General features: G+C 41.0%; 1 protein-coding gene across 5 annotated transcripts in view; it reads left to right on the top strand.

Annotated features, from left to right (window-relative positions):
* cpne4b (copine 4b) overlaps positions 1-19,954 on the top strand; it is a 100,588-nt gene that overhangs the window by 66,171 nt on the left and 14,463 nt on the right. For all 5 annotated transcript variants that reach the window (XM_089123222.1, XM_039678893.2, XM_089123224.1 and 2 more), the window contains 4 exons: positions 1,292-1,425; positions 1,887-1,941; positions 2,990-3,041; positions 13,629-13,762. In XM_089123222.1, the coding sequence (XP_088979348.1) occupies positions 1,292-1,425; positions 1,887-1,941; positions 2,990-3,041; positions 13,629-13,762 (375 nt within the window). The remainder of the gene's footprint in view (positions 1-1,291; positions 1,426-1,886; positions 1,942-2,989; positions 3,042-13,628; positions 13,763-19,954) is intronic.

The following is a 19,954-nucleotide window of genomic DNA, read 5'->3' as shown; positions in this document are numbered from 1 at the left end:
TTGTCTGCTTTTACTTCTTAAAGGCAACAGACTATGTGAAAGTTTTAAAGCAGTCTTTTAGTGCCAGTTCAGAGCGGTCGCGTCTGTAACATTGTTTTTTCATCATAAATGCGAACACGAAAACTAAAATAAAATGAATATTTTAAGTTCTATGGAGACTGGAGAGCCAACCCTTCCTCATCCGATTTGCGCAGTGTAATTAACAGAATTACAAAAAATATATTTTGCCTCCTATTTTTTTGTCATGCATGAATGTGTGTCTTTTCCCTAATATTAAAAATAAAACATAGACTGATATTTGTCTAATGTCTGGAGTCCTTTAAGGAAGTAGCCTATATACGTTTCAATACATGAATTTTCTGAGAATTTTTATTTCAAGTTTTGACTGCAAATGTCATCATGTCCATAATGCTGGACTTCCCCAATTTTAAATAATTTATCCTCAACTAGTTTTGTGGTGTAGGTCTACGTATTTTATAATGTTAACTTCAAATAATACTAATAGCCTAATTTAAAGATAAGGCAGCATTGGATCTGGACGGTAAGGAGAATAACGCTGGAGTTGGAAGAGGTGTGTCGCGATTCTGTAGGTTCGTGGATCTGAGTCGTGTGGCGAATCGCGATTTCGGTTTCATATTGCATATCGTTACAGCCCAAAAGTTAAGTTCTACTTAGTTATTTTGGTGAAAGTAACTCAAAAGTAATACATGAGTAATGTAACGCATTACAATTCTGGGACAGTAATATTGTAGGGTAATGAATTACTTTTAAATAACAGTAACAAGTAATACCTAATGTATTACAGTTTGGAAGTAACTTGCACAACACTGTATATGACAATAGGCTGGATCTTGTAATGTAAATCGTTGACTCTATTGTTGTCACAATTTTCCATGACTAGATGCAATATCCGATTCATGAACAAATTCTTTTGATTTCAATTAATTGTTGTCAGTTTACAAAACCATTCTGAATGATTTGTTCACAAATCTGACTTGTTTGGTTCTTGAGTTCAAATGAAAGTTCTGTCAGTGAATAATTCAATTTCAGTCTATTCATTACACAAAGCTATCGTATGACTTGACATATAGTGCACAGGTCATATATACACAATTTATTTATTGTGTTTATGCATCTATTTTTGAGGCTTTGGTTTGTGTAATTGGATTGAAAAAAGCAACCAGTAGAGTTACAAATTATCTTTTTGTATTTCACTGAAGAAAGAATGACCGCATTTTCATTTCTGGTGAACTATCCCTTTAAGTGTTGTTTAAGTGTTGTTGTTCTGCAGGTGGCGATTGATTTCACCGCCTCAAATGGCGACCCTCGAAACAGCTGCTCCCTCCACTACATTCACCCTTATCAGCCCAATGAGTACCTCAAAGCGCTGATCGCTGTTGGGGAGATCTGCCAGGACTATGATAGGTAACCCTCCACTCAATCCCTCAATCAGTCAGTCAGTCAGTCAACCAACAAATCAGCTAATCAATCATGCAACCAGTCGGGCAAACAGCCAATCCTTGAATTTTACCAAATTAAATTGAACAGACTCTACTATTACTCTACTCTCTTTTGAAATGTTTACATCAGTTATTTTCTCAGTACAGGCCATTAACCAAACCTTCAAACAATTAATCAATCAATTATACATTACATCAATCAATCAAGCATTTAGTATTATGACTGCCAGTGCCTGTAGTATGCAGACCTGTCATGTCAAGGATTGTGTTTCTACACTTCAATCACTCTCTCACCCAAGATGTCACTTAAGCTTGGAGTCAATTATATTTGACCCCTCACAATGTCACATTCTTGCTCACCTCATTGCTCATCTCTGGGGCTCAATGCACACTCATTAACCCTTTCTCTTTCTGATCTGTTTCCAGCGACAAAATGTTTCCTGCTTTTGGGTTTGGAGCCCAAATCCCACCAGACTTCAAAGTAAGTTCGTTATTTTTATGTGTAAAAAAAAGAAAAGAAAAATAAATAAATAAGATAGTTTTTTATGCTTTAAAGGGATAGGCTACTTCTAAAATAAAAATTCTGTTATGTTTTCATCCCCCTTTAAGTTGTCCCAACCCTGTATTAATTTCTTTCTTCTGCTGAACACAAAACAAGGTATTTTGAAGAATATGGGTAACCAAACAGTTGATAAGCCCCTTTGACTTCCAATCCGCTATAGAAGTTAATGGGGTCCATCAACTGTTTGGTTACCAACGTTCTTCAAAATGTCATCTTTTGTGTTCAGCAGAAGAGAGAAATTCAGACAGGTTTGGGACAACTTGAGGGTGAGTAAATGATGACAGAATAAAAAATAAGATCAAATTATATTTAGTTTAGTAATCCCCTGCAAGAAGTATTTGATCTGTGTCATTTTAATAACAAATTTCATTCATTTGATGGACTCAGGTGAAATTGAATAGACTGAATTTGTAGTCTGATTTTAAGACTGCAAGGAGATTCCCATACAATACAATAAATCGTTGGGGAAACCAGTGCTTTAAATCCCTTGCTGTTACCTCAGGAGATTTCTGAATAATTCATGAACTGCTGATGCCCTTTTACAATAATCATTCCTGCTAATCTATGCCAATCACTCAAAATCAGGTCATCTGATTGGTTGCCATATGTTACAATCAGAGGTCATGGCCGCAGGTTGGATGTGACTCTAAGAATGCATTTTTTTTCTCCCCGCAGTTTCAGCCACAGGGAAGCTCCATGTTTTATGCATGATCTTATCCCATTTTTTGGTTGTAATGACTCTGAATATGAATTAACCTTGAAAACTTATGAATAAAGAAATTAAATGTTGTAGTTCTTCCAGTACATCATATGGACTCTACTATCATAATCTAATATGGGTCCGATTGAGTCTTTTTCTCCAAGCCTTTTGAACGAAGCCTTTTGTTTCTGAAAGCAGTAACTCTGCCATCACTGTTACTGATCATTGAGGTTTTGTCAATAGGTTTACTTTTTCTACTTTCTTTAGGTTTCTCATGATTTTGCTGTGAATTTTGATGAAGATAACCCAGAATGTGCCGGTGAGTAATTAAGTGTAAACAATATAATTTCATGCCTATACAAACATGTTTTTATTTTTCAAAAACAAAGTTCAGTGAACTCCAATGCTTTCTTAATGTATGAGTCAAAATCTCCCACACACACTCAATGGCAAAGAGAATATGTCAGGTTTTTTATGGATAAACCATTAACTCTTTTACTGCATACTCTAGCATTTACAGTTTTTCTAATTCACTTTGGCACATTTTTTGAAAATGTATTAACATGCTCAAAACCGCTAGTTCTCTTATGAGAGGTTCTCTCGTACTGCGTAATACGCTAGGAGAAAACCTTTTTTCCACAAGAAATTGAACCCAAAAATGATCCTTGAGTGGGCGGCGCCCAACTGGTTGGATGTTTTCTGCAAAGGGGCAATCCTCCACCATCTTCCAGGCCATTTTCTTCCTGAACCTTATGAAGAAGTTGCAAAGTCTTGGAACGCCCCCTTCTCAGTCAGAGTGTGTTCCTCTGACCCACTAGCATTCTCTGTGGTGGATGGTGCTAAAGACAGAGGATACCAATCTCTTCCTCCAGTAGAAGAAGCAGTAGCTGCCCATCTTTGCCCGCTCTCTGCTGGACGGCGAGCTAAGGCGGCGTTACCTTCTAAAGCTTGCAGCACTACTTCCACTATGCACAGCTGCGCTTATACTGCCGCTGGGCAGGCTGTATCGGCAGTACACTCGATGGCCGTACTGCAGATCTCCCAAGCCGAGCTTCTCCGAAAACTGGATGAGGAAGGACCGAAAGCTATTAGCGTGCCAGATTTGAGGAGCGCTATGGACCTGGCTCTTCGTACCGCAAAATCTGCTGCACAGGCCATTGGGCGGAACATGGCTTCTCTCATCATTGCTGAGAGACACCTATGGCTGACGTTATCTGAGATGCCGGACTCGGAGCGCTGGAATCCGCTCGAGTCTTCCTCGACGCGCCCATCTCCCCAGCTGGCCTCTTTGGATCATCCGTCAAAAATTTTGCAGATAGATTCGCTGAGGTTCAGAAGATGTCACGGGCTATGAAGCACTTCTCACCAAAGCGCTCTAGCTTCACAGCAGATCGCCCAAAACAGCGGTCTGCTCGAAGCTCCCAGCCACAGCCTCTGCCCGCCGCCGCTTCACAGCGCCGTCAAGCCCGGGACCAGAGATCACACTCTCGCTCTGCCGGCCGCTGCCCCCCTCCATGTGGGCCCCAGCAAAAGAGATAAAGTCTGAGGCCTCAAAGTCTTCCTAGCCCTTCTAGGTAAACAACAGTGTTTAATTCTCACCACGGCCAGACTTCCACCGAAAATTTTCGCTCATTCATTTCCAGAAAATGCAACTGTTACAGTGTATTTTGCCGTAAACAAGCCCACTTGTACCACATAAACAGTGTAATTTCTAGTATTCCGGCCATGGCTGATGGTGTAAAGAGTGTAATAAAAATGCCCAAGACCCAGTGTTTATTCGTACACACAAGCACAGGCCACCACAGTACAGGGCTCGCACAAATAAAATGGCAAGCATAGGCAAGAAGCCATTCTCAGCTCTGGTCTCAGACCCGCCTGTCAGACTGGGTGGCGAAGGCGAGAGATGGGTTGTGGGGCTGGTGATTGCATATCTGTACATATATCTAAGAGTTTGTGTGTGTGTAGGTCTGGAGAGTCGCTATGCCTGGCATCACAATCTAGGTGCCTCAGTCTGCAGGATTGTCATAGCGATACACAGCAAGTTGCCATGGAGAAAACCTTGATCAGGTCCCAGACAGAGTCAACAATCACCAGGAGTCTGGGGCGTCGGGGAAGGAACGCAAGAGCGGCTCACTCCAGTGCTCTTCCGGGGGAGTTGTTGTTCCAACAGCGGCCTTTGCCAAGGCCAGTGCTGGTTGAGGGCGGCTGGAAACAGATAGATTTGAGATTGTTTGGTCTTCGGGTGAGTAGCCGTATTCAATTTACGGCTATTCTCATGGTCCATTTTGGTCTCCAAAACGATCCATTTGCCTTTGCAAAGCTGTGAGCTTCTCCATGATGTTATCCATATTCTGGTTCATAGACACAGTCTCAGTGCTGACAGCTCTGCCCACCGCTTCAATCATGACGGGCAGCCTTGTGAGGCTTTGGACAGCTGTCACCTTCTTTTTAATTCCTCGATAAACCAGGGCAATGCCTAATCCAATCAGCTGAAGACCTGTTATCATGGTTCCGAATAGGTAGATATCTTCAACATCCTCTACGGAAAGAGCCGCCAGACACACGACCCGCCACTGTCCCAGGTGTCCATCGTGTAGCCAGCTTCGAACTTTCCGGCAGGGCAGTCAGGTTTCCCCGAAACACTGCAAGCACAGTGTTTACGTTACAGCATGCCAAAGCTCTCTGGTCGTCACTATGTTGTGACCAGAACCCAGATCTCATTCTACCCCTAGCTATTTATGCAAATGCGTGGACAAATCTTCCGTAGAGTACCAGCTGAACATTATAAAAAGAGGCTATTCACTGCAGTTCCCTTGACATCTCTGCTGCTACACGGCACAGGTCGAAACTACGGTAAAAACCAAAGTAGCTCATCTACTTCGAGCCAAAAAATGAAACTATTGAACAAAGGGGCCATAGAGCCTTTATTTCAAGCTCAGAGCTAAGGGGGTCTATACAGCAGATATTTTCTGGTACCGAAAAAAGATGGGGTCTCAGACCCATTCTAGATCTAAGACAGCTGAACAAAGTGCTTGTGAAATGCCAATTCAGAATGCTCAAAACCAGGAAAATCATTGCGTAGATTTGCCAAGAGGACTGGTTTATGTCAATAGAACTGAAGGACGCATATTTCCAAATACAAATAGCATCAAGTCACAGGCGATTTTTGAGATTCGCCTTCGAGGACCAGGCATATCAATACAAAGTCCTACCGTTCGGCCTGTCCCTAGCACTCCGTACATTTACAATGTGGCTCTCGTAGAACATAGAACACAGGACCATATAACTCGAACATCTCGAGAATCTAGGTCTCAAAGTCAATTGGACGAAAAGTTTGCTCTCAGACTGAACATTTAGCACATCACGAAATCCTTCCTCTGCAGCACTACAGTCCCGCTCAAAAGGTTCAGAAAATACTGGGTCTCATGGCCTCAGCATCATCAGCACTCCAGTTGGGTCTGCTTCGCATGCGCCCGCTGCAGTTATGGCTAAAAGCGCGAGTGCCACCTCGAGCATGAGCCTCCGGTCTGTTTCGCCTCAAGGTCGATCAGAAATGTGTCACAGCTCTGAAACCTTGGAGAGCAGTCGACTGGTACCATTCAGGTGTAAACCTGGGGACTCGCTGCACCCGCAGACGGTCGTCCTGCTGTGGGAGTCATTTGGCAGAGAGCGCAGGTAGACCTGTTTGCATCCCAAGAAAACGCTCACTGTTCGTTTTTCTCCAAGAGCAGGGATGCGCTGGCCCACATCTGGCCCCGCTGCCCACTCTATGCTTTTTCTCCCGTCTCACTCCTACCTCAGGTAACGAATCAGGGGAAAAGGATGCTCAGTGCTACTTGTGGCTCCGCTCTGGAAAAACCAGGCTTGGTTCCTAGTTCTGATGCAGCTGACAAGTACTGCCCCATGGCCAATACTGATGAGGAAAGACCTCTCTCAGGCCAAGGGCTCGATTTGGCAACCTCACCCAGAGCTGTGGTCCCACGTATGGGCCATCAACGGGTACCCACAAACCTCCTGGAGGGAGTTTTAAACACGATTATGCAGGCTGGAGTGCCATCTTCTAGACAAATCTATTCCTCAAAATAGTGTGTGTTTTCTGGCTGGTGCAAAGCTTGAGGCTTTCCACCCCTAGACTGTGTGGTTATGAAAGTTCTCTCCTTCCTTCAAAAGCAATTGGATAAGGGCAGAACCCCATCTACGCTCAAAGTTTATGTGGAAGCCATAGCAGCGTTTACAAAACCCACGACTGGCCAGTCACTGAGGAAGAAGGATTTGGTCATCATGTACCTTAGGGAGCTAAGAGGCTGAATCCTCCCAGACCCCCCTCAGTCCCCATGTGGGACCTTTCCACAGTTTTGGAAGGTGCCCCGTTCGAGCCAATCCATTTGTCAGACATGAAACATCTGACATTCAAGACAGTTTTTCTTTTGGCTCTTGCTTCAGTGAAGCATATAGGGGATTTACAAGCGCTCTCAGAAAGCACGACATGTATGGAATTTTGGCCAAATTACTCGAAAGTCTAACTCAAACCAAGACACGGATACGTGCCTAAATCCCTCAACACACTTTTCGGGGGCTCAGATTATTTCCCTTTCAGACAGACTGAGCAGCTCTTCGTTTCATTCAGCGCACTTGCTAAGGGACTAGCCACATTGAAACAGAGCCTATCCAGATGGATAGTTGATGCCATAGCAATGGCATACACGTCTAAAGGCTTGAAGTGTCCTTTAGGTGTTAGAGGGCACCCCACAAGAGGCATGGCCTCGTCGTGGGCTTGGTGTAGCGGGATTACCTTGCAGGATATCTGTATGGTGGCAGGCTGGGCCTCCCCGTCTACATTTATAAGGTTTTATAACCTATAGGTTCCCGCCTTACAGGCTAAACTACTTTCAGTCTAAAAATCAGTATTGTCTGCCCCGTTGCTTCGGCTCAGAATACTATAACCACTTGAGCACCGCTTGCTGATCGTTAAAATAACTCCATGGGCAAAAGTAAGACCCATACCGTTACCCAGTTCAGGCCAAACATTTTCACCCTGACTGTGTACAACACTGTTGATGTGATTAGCTCCCTTAGGGTGCTAACTTATTGCGAATGACGCTTCTTGCCTCTCTTCTCAGACTCTTTGTGAGTCCCTGGTGATTATGGACTATATGAGCCCCGGGCACCAGCCCTTGGGAATACAACCTCAACTAGCTCCTCAAAAGCATTTGACACATTCCAGTCGGGCGTTAGGACCTGTCACAGCACAGAATCTGCACTGCTTAAGGTCATTAATATTAGAATAATCAATTATCAATAATAATCAATTATCGTTGGACTCAGGATCACATGTTGTTCTAGTTTTATTAGATCTAAGCGCTGCCTTCAATACGACTGACCATTAGATTCTTCTGAACTGTCTGAAGTGTAGGGTTGGTGTCCAGGGTATAGTACTTCAGTGTTTGCCTCATATTAAAAAGACAAGACAGTTGCTGTGAATCTGGGAGACCTTTCTTCCACATTGGCCCCTTTAGTTCATGGTGTTCCTCCAACACAGTCTCATGAAGATGCGTATCTATACCACGAGTGTCATTTCTCGTGGCATTTATACGCCAAAAGTGTTTTTTTTTCGTGTATATGGTACGCACTAAAAAACCCTGGGTTAGGTTTAGGGGGGAGGGGGGTGGGGAGTTCGTGTGTATTATACGGAAAAAAAGTGCGTATAATATGTACGCGAAAATCGCGTGCCAAATACACGCAAAAACTGCTTTTGGCGTATAAATGCCACGAGAAATGACATTCGTGCCATAGATACGAACTTTCATGAGATCGGGCTGGTTCCTCAGGGGTCGATTTTGGGACCATTGCTGTTCTCTTTGTATATGCTTCCTCTAAGCACTATTTTTCGGAATTATAGTATTTCATACCACTGTTATGCCAACAATCTCCAGTTTTGCTTTCCTGTGATATTAGATAAAACCTGTTTGCTGGAAAAAGCACAAGAATGTGACGGTGATTTTAAACTTTGGCTTACTAGCAACTTTCGCTAAATGAGAGTAAAACTGAGGTTTTGATTGTAGGCTCTCACATCTCACCTACATTTCCTGACCATTTAGGTTCCTTGTCCCTAAAGATTGAAGATCATGTAAAGAGTTTAGGGGTAAAGAGTTTTGGTCTCCCCCATTCTATGCTAGTCCGCCTAAAGTTAATGCAATATGCAGCGGCAAGGATTTTAACGTGGTGAGAAAGAGAGACCATATTACTCTTATGCTAAAATCCTTACATTGGCTTCCGGGTAAATTCAGAATAGATTTTAAAGTCTCTACAAGGCCCTAATAGGCCTTGCCCCCAGTACATCAGTGATCCTATTATTCCCTACTCTCCTTCTAGAGTTCTCAGTTTCTCCGATCAACGGCTTTTAAAGGTCCCTCTTTGTCATTTACAGTTTTTCTCGATTGTTTACACACATTTTCTGGTACTTGAGACACAATGACCACAACAACTCATTCACCAACCCCCTGAACCAATTCTACTGAACTACAAGCACAATTCCTGCTTTACACTCAAATTGCAGTTCTAAAACACACTTTTTTCAAAACACTAAACACAATTCTCTGCATTTGGCACTTTCATGCAGAAAATCTCTTGTTTTCATGAGGAACACACTGCTATTCAAATATTCACACAAACACATTTCACACAGTTTTACAATTAGCGATCAGAGTTTTGGCATAAAATACCAAAACCAAAGAGAGGATGCAGCATACTGTAGATTTTTTTTTATTTCTTTCTTTTTTTTTACTGTAACAGCATAAGAAATTCTGTTGTTTTGTATGTAGACCACTGTATGTGCAACTTTGTGTTGGTTGGGGTGTACAAAATGTGGGATCTATCTCCCATTGATTTTGTGGGAAAAATAAAATATATTTGTTACCGTGTATTTGTGTATTCTGTGTATAAAAAACAATATTCTCAAATATTTTACAACACAGTTATGTATGTAATATCTGTAGTAAGTGTAACACTGAACAAAAAAGGCCTAAGTCATTATGATGAATGGAGAAGAAGTGTTTTCCATTGATCATAGTGTTTTCCATTGAGCACATCAGTGTTTAACTGGTTCTTATAAATGTCTATTCATATGATGGTTTGTGTGTGTCATTTGAAAACAAAATACCATTTTGAGAAGAAATAACATTGTTTTGAATGTAAAGTTTCATTTTGCAGGAGAATTGAGGGGTTTTGCCAATTGTGTGAGTGTTTTTAGATTTGTGTGTAGAGTTCTGAGAATATGAGGCATTCTTTCAGAAAATGTGTGTAAACAATCGAGAAAAACTGTAAAATCAAAAGGAGAGCTTTTTCTTTGATAGGTCCCAAATTCTTTTCTTTGAAAAGTCTCCCATTCCACATGAGGTCAGCTCCATCAATTGACACTTTTAAGTCTTATTTAATAACGTATTTATTTTCTTTAGCTTTTGAATGAGTTATGTTTGTTTTGTTCTATGCTTTTAATGTTATCATTTTTGCAAAGCACTTTGGTGCAATGTCTGTTGTTTGAAAATTTGCTATATAAATAAAGTCGCTTGTTTGCTTCCTTGCTTGACATCTAGTTCTTCAGAACTAGATAGCTGCAGTGTCAGTGCCTGCAGTGTCAGTGATTCCTTGCTTGACAACATCTAGTTCTTCAGAACTAGATAGCTGCAGTGTCAGTGCCGGAAGTAGATTCAGGGCGGAAGTAACTGCAGCGCGTGATTCCAAACCCTGAGAGAAGGCACTAGATCTCTCAGGTGAAGGCAGAGATAAGACTGGGCCCATCTTTAACCCTGTTGATAGATCCATTTGCAAACCCCAGGACTGAAGTTGACTCTGCAGCAGCAGGACCAGAGCCCTGGGGAGCCATGGGGAACGCGAGCCTGAGCGTCCTCGCAAAAGAACGCCAGGCAGCATCGGAGCATCCACATAGGAAGCACATCACAGTGCTCTCTAGTGCTGACTGTGAATGCTCCTCACCCAAATAAGCAACACAAAGGTCATGTGTGTCCCTACTCATTAAATACCGTGTGCATGGGTGCACACACACTCTAAACTGCTGCTTGCTCACCATAGTCTTTAACATAAAAAAGTGGATATATAGACAATTCAACAACAAATTGACAGAGATGGAAGACACAGAAGCAAGAGACTTCAAGACGTCGCATTCCCTCAGTGTCAGTTGACGCAACACAAGTTTTGTCTGTGTAACACACTGAGATTTTTGGAAAAAGATTTCAACTGTAGCTAAAATATAGTGGGAAAAGTCAATACTATTGCACATTGTACAGAAAAAAAGTAAAATAACCTTTTTTTATACAGTACATTTATTTTTATAAAAACGTATTACATTTAAACGGAAAATTCTCAGTTGCTTGTTAATTCTTGTACTCACTCTATCATGTCTTCCCCTAACACTACCACCACCACACATTCTTAAAAATATCTTCCTACTGCAACTGTGAATCTTCAGTTTTATACATACCACATTTCTATAAAATTAACGTACTGTATAAATACACATGTATTTATAGTACTACTGTAGTACTAATGTGCTATTGAGCTGGGCAGTCCATATATTTGCTTCCAAATTTGAATGGTAAGATAGTGATTCCTCTTTCATTACCAATTTGGCAAACATTACAAACTGTGACGATCTGCGGCTGGAGTGCCCGCTTGCGCCTCTCGGGGCACTCCTTCCTAGTTTATTGTTTCATTCATGTTTTACCCTGGATTATTATGGTTTATTGGTTGCACCTGTTTTAGATTAAGCCTGAGTTTTCCCTTTGTTCGGGGCTCAGTATTGTGTTGGTGTATGACTGCTTCGAGGGTTTTCCTGGTTTTCTTGTTTCCTAGTGTTTTCGAGTTTCACGGTTCCTGGACTCCCTGCCTGTTTCTGGTCTTCCTGTTTGCCTATTCCCTGCATTGTGTGTTTGCTGAGCTGGACTGCTAACCTGGTTTTGACCCCTGCATGTTTCTCTGTATCTCTCTCTGGATTCTCCTCTTAATAAAGCCTGCGTTTGGATCACCTCTGTCCATGTTCCATGTGCAGTTTCATGACAGAATACTGAGCCACTACTGATCCAGCGGCTGAGAGGAACACGGACCTCGTAATGGATCCAACAGCACAGATCGTAAGCCTCCGCCAAGGAGAACGTCCTCTTAAGGTTTTTGTGATGGATTTTTTTGAAGCTCTCTCGTCAGTCCTACTTGGATGATTTTTGTTTAATGATGTTCTTTCGGGGAGGACTGTCTGAACTGCTCGGCTCTGCTATACCGTTTCCGAGTCCAAGCTGGACTCTTTCCCAATATATTGATCTGGCCTTTTCCATGAGCGGTTCGCTTTTTACTGTGGATTTTTTTGGAACTTTCACTTCACAGAGGACCCAACCCAGACAGTGGAACCCAACGTGGAAACGACGTCTCTCATGACCTTGAAACAACGTTGATTTTGCTCATCGAATTAACGTTGAACCAACGTCAGACGCGGCATTCATCAAAGCTAAATGAAAATCGAAAATTGGTTTGCTTTCATAACGTTGAAACAACGCGTTGATTTTAAGTTGATTTTCCGTTAGTTTTGAAAGAATGACGCGTCTGACGTTGGTTCAACGTTAATTCGATGAGCAAAACAATGTCAGATCAACGTTGTTTCGATGTCATATTTCCACGTTGATTCAATGTCAGTTTGCTATCTGGGAATGATTCGGCATTTTACAAGGTACCCACTGAATCCATGCATCTAGAGTCTCCCAGTGAACCAGCGCTTCACACGTTCTCCGCCGAGTTAGCGCTACATGAAAGCCCAGTTGAACCAGCACTTTGTGAAGAGTCCCCCAAATCCACGCAACATGTGAATCCTGTTGTTCTAACACTTCACGTGAGCTCCGTTGCATTCCTGCCTCAAGAGTTTTCTACTGAGTCTGAGTGCGTGCCAGCCGAGTCAAGTGAGTCAAGTGCCGAACCTAATGAGTCAAGTACCGAATCAAGTGAGTCAAGTTCCAAGTCAAGTGTGTCTAGTGCCGAGTCAAGTGAGTCAAGTACCGAGTCCAGTGTGTCAAGTGCTGAATCAAGTGAGTCAAGTAAGCCAAGTGAGTCAAGTGCCGAGCCAAGTGAGTCCTGTGTTGAATCAAGTCAAGTGAGTGAATCAATTAAATCCAGTGTTGAATCTAGTCAGTCCAGTGTTGCTTCAAGTCAAGTGAATGAATCAAGCCCAGCGAGTGAGTCAAGCCAAGTGAGACGCCGCCGCAGGAGGAGAAGGAGGATTCGTTTAGACTCCTCGCCCTGCCGGCCCCACCTCTGTGCCTCGCCCTGTCGGCCCCGCCTCTGCGTCTCGCCCTGCCTTTCAGATATTTATGGAACATGCATATCTGGCAGATCGTAATTGTGCAAATTGTAGGGAATTTTACTTAATCTTTTGCACATAAGTCTGAGGTGAAAGGTTATTTACATTTACATTTTTTCATTTAGCTGATGCTTTTATACAAAGCGACTCAATTGCTATATATGTCAAAGGTCGCACACCTTTGGACCAACTAGGGGTTAAGTGTCTTGCTCAGGGACACATTGGTGTCTCACAGTGGATTCGACACGGGTCTCTCACACCAAAGGCATGTGTCTTATCCACTGCGCCATCACAACCCCCATGGTTATGTTGGGTTTTTTTTTTTTTTCATATAGTCAGTATATTTTCATATAGTCAGAAATGAGCAGCAATATGACATCCATTCAGTGATAGTTTTTTTCTTATACCATTGAAAATTTTATAAATTTGTCATAAATTGGCATAAAAAATAATAACACAATTTAGTGAGTTTTATGCTTAATTCAAAATATTTAACAATAAGTGTGTGTATTTTTGGAGATGACCTGACTGGTTATGTGTGTTTTACAGGTATTCAAGGTGTTGTTGAGGCTTATCAGAACTGCCTCCCAAAAATCCAGTTGTATGGTCCCACTAATATCGCTCCCATCATCCAGAAAGTTGCTGACTCAGCCTCCGAGGAGATGCATACCAAAGAGGCCATGGTGAGAGAGAGAGAGAAATCTATTTACAAAAAGTTAAAAAAAAAAAATGAGATGCATTGATTTACTCCCCATTTGTATTTAAAAATGTCCATTTCATTGACCAGTTTGTAATGTTAACTCCATTTTAATAAGATTTTAATGATCCCTGTCGAATAGACACAATTTTAATATAAGATTTTAATGATCCCTTTCAAATAGACACATTGATTTCTTTCAAATAGACACAAATAGCCCTTTCAAATAGACACCACATCAATTGACACATCACACATTTTTTCGTGACAACCATAGCCAGTTTTGCCTGTCCAAATGAAAAGTTAATTAAAACATAAGCTTCCCTTCTACTTCTACTGTATTTTGGCCCATACATTAAATTAACTGGTGTAAACCCTTCCCCCAGTCTTTTACCTCTCTTCTGAGAGAGAGAGATTTTTTATTTTATTTTTAAATTACCCTTTTTATTACAATTATTCCCATGTCACAAATCAAAACAAAAATAATAAATTAAATAAATACAACACTGAAAAAAAAGAACATGTTAGGTAAAAAGGAAAATATAACTCTTCTTCAACAAATTCACAAATGACCCCGTTTAAACACCAAATTGCTTCAAAAGTTAAGAGATCGCGCATTAATCTGTAGTAATGATAGTCAATTAAAACTCTTGATTTAACTAAAGTAAAAAAAAAACAGCTTCTATACTACTACAAACATTCTGCTCCACCTTCTCCTTCATTTTAGCTTGAGGAAATTTTAGCCCAACAGGAAATTTAACAGTTGAGATTTCTGCGTGTGTTTTTTAACATATTTAACACCACAAATAAACACTTTCATTGAAAAAGTTACATTCAAAGAAATAAAAAAACATATCCAAGATATTAAAAAGAGGTTGTAACCGGTCACAATGCAAATACGCATGAAAAATCTTTTTGTGAACAAAATGGACAAGCTTCAGTAACATCATCATTAATCAAAGAAATAGAAGCATTAACAGGAATAGCACCATGTAACAGTCTCCACTTGTAAGTCTCCAGTTTTCTTGACCAATGGTGATTTGTATAATACTCTCTATTCAGGTTTTTCATTAACATCAAGATTAAGAACCTTACGCCATGGAGTGTCACATTTGTTATTTAAAAAAGTTTTGTTAAAAGCCTTCACACAACATTTATACATGTCTTTACCCAGTGCAGAGTTTGGACCCACAACTATGAGCTCCTCACACTCTAATAGTACACCACTGCACTCCCCTAAACTGGGTAACAGTCTCAGAACGGGAAAAGAATCTTTACATTCAGGATGAATAGATCCCTTCGAGTATAAATCCAATAGTTCTGTTTCCTCTCCAGTGAGGGCTGATCTCCATTTCTCAACTGCTTTTGTTATGGCCAATTTATACTTCTGCGTAGGGTGCGCGCGGTAGGTACGCCGTAGCATACGCACAGACGCGTCCCATATCGCGTACCCTTCGCCGTAGCCTGACGCGCACCTCTTCAAAAATGCAACTACACGTCGCAACGACGCAGACCGCAAGATCGGTGATTGGTCGGCTTGGTAGCATCACATTTCCTCCTACGCATTTCTGCACGTACCTCACGCATTTCCACACGTACCATCTCCTCCGACGTCTTCTCTCATTTCTGCCTTTCAGTTTTTGTAATTTCACTAAAATTAACTGTTTTTCCACCTCAATAAGCTCCAACTCCAACATGATTAGCTCTCTTTCAGTCGCTATTGCTTGTAGTAACCTAGCTACGAGGAATCTCAACACAGTGGAACATTAAAACCCTCCGCCGCCAACTAGCGTTTCGGAGCAGTAATGCAGAGCAACCAAGACCTGAACGCAGAAGTACTGTATAAATGCTCACAACGGCGTCGTTTTTGGGAGCAGAAACCTCCACTTATCTAGTCGCCCTTTGACTTTTTCAATGATACCTTCAAAATTCCTTTTTACATAGTTGTCATCACCCAAACAAACTCCTAAATATTTAAAACCATTTCTGGTCCAATTCAATCCATCAGGAAGCCTTGGCTCAGACTCCGACCATTTTCCAACTAAAATGGCTTCACTTTTTCCCCAATTCACCTCTGTTAGACCTAGGTGTCAGGTTGCACTCAAACGGGTCCCATACACAACTGGCTCTTGGAGAAGCCAATACAGTGAAGTGTGATGTTCTGTCCTCTCAGTTTTAAACAGATTCCAGACTTTCAACAGTCCACGGTAGAAACTTGGCAATCCACTGGTGTTGAGCTGCTTTAAATCCATCAGAAACAAAGTTCTGTTTAGGCCAAGTCCACCTAGCTGGTTCAGAATAGTGCATGCCAATGGTCTCCACACCAGGTCTGTGGGACCACAGAGAAACCTCTGCACAAACTGAAAGCGGAAAGTCGCCCCTCTACTATTCAGATGAATTAACCCTTGTCCTCCTTCATCCTTCGGCAAAAATAACACACTTTGAGGTGTCCAATGCAGACTATCCCAAAAGAAATCAACCAGAAGTGCCTGAATCTTTGGCAGCAAATCTGGAGGAGGGTCAACACATGCTAGACGATGCCATAGAGTGGATGAAATCAAGTTATTAATAACAAGAACTCGACCTCGATATGATATTTTTTGTAAAATCCACTTCCATCTGACAAAACAACCTTTAGTCCTTTCAAGAACATTATCCCAGTTTTTAAGGACAAAAGTTTCTTCACCCAAAAAAAAACACCCAAGTACTTTAAACCACCCCCCCCCCCCCTCTCTGTCTTCCAATTTAAACCCACTGGCAATTGAATATTTCTTTCCATCACTCCTATCCTGAGAGCTTCACTTTTGCTCCAGTTTACTCTGGCTGAAGAAATCAAGCCAAATTGAACTAAAACATTTGCCAGCATATCAATATCTTGTTGATTATCCACCATGATGACCAAATCATCTGCATATGCAGATAATTTCAATGGTATATTGCACCCTGGTAAAATAACACCTTGTAAAACAGATCTAAGTCTAAGTAATAAGGGTTCAAAAGCCAAGGAGTATAACATGCCAGATAGCGGACAGCCCTGTCTGATTCCCCGTTGGACCTGAAAAGGAGCGCTCAAAACACCATTGATTTTTTAACACACTCAGGGCATCACCATACAAAGTCTTAATCTTACTGATAAAACCAGAAGTAAAACCAAAAGCACACATTGTTTGCCATAAATATGTGTGTTCAACACCGTCGAAGGCTTTCTCCTGGTCAATTGAAACAATCCCCATTTTGAGACCAAAAAGCTTGGAAATTTCGAATGAGAACGATGTTATCATAGATCAGCCTACCCGGGATGCAGTAAGTTTGATCAGGCCAAACAACTTGTGCCATCACCTTACCAAGTCTACTTGCCAAGACTTTGGAGAGTAATCGGTACAAAGAAGGGACACTGGTCTCCAGTCCTTTATGAGCTGCAGGTCACCTTTCTTTGGCATCAGGGTAAGAACTGCCCTACTGCAGCTTAGAGGCAGACGTCCAGTGGCTAAGCTATCCTTAAGTACTGCAAGAAGATCTTCTCCAATTACAAACCAAAAAAACTTAAGACCATCTATTCCAGGAGTTTTCCTACTCTGCATACTCTGCAAGGCTATACAGTTCACCCAGGGAAATATCCGCTTCCAGCATTTCATTATCTTCTTGATTAACCTGGGGAAGACTAGAATAAAAAACTCTGAGCCAACATTTGCTCCTCTTGGTGTTCACATTTATACAAATCAGAGTAAAAACTGACAGCATGCTTATGAATAGCGGCATGATCAGACAGCACAAGTCCAGAGTCAGACCTCAAACTATGTATAAATCTCTTTTGACCATTTTTTCGCTCAAGGCCAAAAAAAAAAAAAAGTGTGATGGAACATCCATTTCCGCCACATTTTTAAATCGGGACCTAATAAAAGCCCCTTGTGCTGACACCCCAAGCATGTTCACTAACACAGACTTCTTAACCTCAAGAGCATCAACATGACATGGATCTTTAGTGGCTTCAGCTAAAAGCTGGAGCTCTTCTATTTCTGACTCCAGAGCTTTCACTGATTTCAATAGGACTTTGGTAACATTATGATTGTATTGCTGACACAGCTGTTTAGTTTGAACTTTTCCAAAGTCCCACCATTGTTGCAAAGAAATAAACTCATTTTTTTTTTTTTTTTGATGGTTTTTCCAAAAAATATACAAAAACTTCTTTAAAATTATGATCTTCTAGTAAAGCTGTATTAAAATGCCAATAGGCACTACTAGGCTTTACACACTTCAGAAAAAGACAAACCACACTGAGTGAGTGATCAGAAAAGCCAACAGGGCTAATAAAGCAGTTTTTTACAACATTTGAATGATGTTTAAAACAATAAAAACGATCAAGTCTGGCCATAGACAATAAATTGTCTTTACAATGAGTCCAGGTGTACTGACTTTGATTCTCATGTAACCCTTTCTACACATCATGTAACTCATGAGTCTCGACCAGTTGGATCAGGCGGGCACGAGAAGCAGAGTGAGGCTCTACATGATTTCTGTCACGTCTACTCTCTGTACAGTTCCAGTCTTCGCCCACAAATAAAAACTCTTTTTCATTGCAATCTCTAACAACATTGTTTACATTTTCCAAAAAAGTCAATCTCTCTTTACTAACAGCTGGAGCATATACAGTGATGAATACAAGTTGTACATTAATGCATTCTCATCCTTTAACGTCATATAGAACGCTATATGACAAAACGGCGCTATACTACGCACATGGCACCCGTTATCGTTAATATAACACGCGCTATGAGGGCTAAGTTTAGGTGTGGGATAGGGTGTGCGTGTCATATTCACGCTAAAGGATTTATAACGTCTTGGGTTCACGTGTTATATTAACGATAAAGGGTGCCATGTGCGTAGTATAGCGCCGTTTTGTCATATAGCGTTCTATATGACATTTTCATATATTACTCTCACTTTTAACAAACGACCTTTAATAATTTCTTCACACTCAACAGCTTGAGAATTAAAACTTTTTGAAAAAAGAACACCCACTCCACAACTATTACTGGTTTTGTGACTTAGAAAAACATCACCCTCCCATTCTCTCTTCCAATCAACTTCGTTATCAAAAGTACTATGTGTCTCTTGTACAAAGATAACATCCAATTTTTTGAGGGAGCACAATCTGAAAAATGGAGCTCTTTTTCTTTCGTCTCTTGCTCCATTCGAATTCAGACTGCCTATCTTTAACTCACTCATAAAAAAGGAAAAAAGAAAACCAAAAGAAAAACAAAGAAAAAACTAATTTGAAAAGCTAAACATATTCGTCATCTTCTAGCTGTCTTTTAGCTTTCAAAACAAGTTTCTTTAGGCGATAAAATTCTTGATCATTGAACACTTTCTCTCCAACACTTTCATTTTGATAATTCTTAACTGAATCAACAAAAAGTTGTAGATCAGGAAATGCACACTCAAGTTTAACATTTCTAGCCCCATTTCTAGAAAAGTTTAACATTTCTAGAAATAAAAAATTTCAAATTTTTTAATACTCAACATAGAGTATCCACTTCCTTCCAGGGGCAAGGACTGTGAGGAAACTATAGAGTCAGCATCAAAGCCTACCTCAGCATCACTATAAAAAGCCTGAGAACAACCATGAAGAGGCAATTTCCCCATTTTTCCAGAGATTTGAAACTCATCCCTAGCTTTCCTTTTCTTAACATTATCTTCAGATTTGTCATCAACTTGCATCTCACCTTCTTCAGCCAAAGGAAAAACTACTTCTTTCTGAGTGCGATTACTGGCCACCTCTTCCACAACATACTGCTGACTACTCTCAACTGGAGAGGGAACCTGAAATATCTCATCCTTTTTCTGTGTTGGCCCTTTATTTTGTTCAAGCTTCTGTACTTTATGTGACTTGTTCAATTTTATTCCTTCTGATTCAATCCTTTTTTGCCCCTGGGAACGTTTTAATCCAGTCAGTTTTTTTTCCCCTGAGTTTCATCTGATTGAGTCTTTGTTCCTGAATTTCATTTGCTTCACTCAGTTTTTGTCCCTGATTTTCATTTAATTTACATTGAGATTAATTTCCTCCATTCTGTTTTTGTCCTTGTAACTTGTTTGTTTTTGCTCAATTTTTGTCCCTGAAATTCATTTAATTCATTTTGTTTTTGTCTCTGAAATGTTCTTGACTCACCCACTATGGTCT

Source organism: Pimephales promelas, chromosome 18, assembly GCF_988280905.1.
Source record: "Pimephales promelas chromosome 18, fPimPro1.hap1.1, whole genome shotgun sequence".
NCBI lineage: Eukaryota > Metazoa > Chordata > Actinopteri > Cypriniformes > Leuciscidae > Pimephales > Pimephales promelas.
The sequence above is the reverse complement of the archived record's forward strand: the minus strand, read 5'-3'. Positions and strand labels throughout refer to the sequence as shown.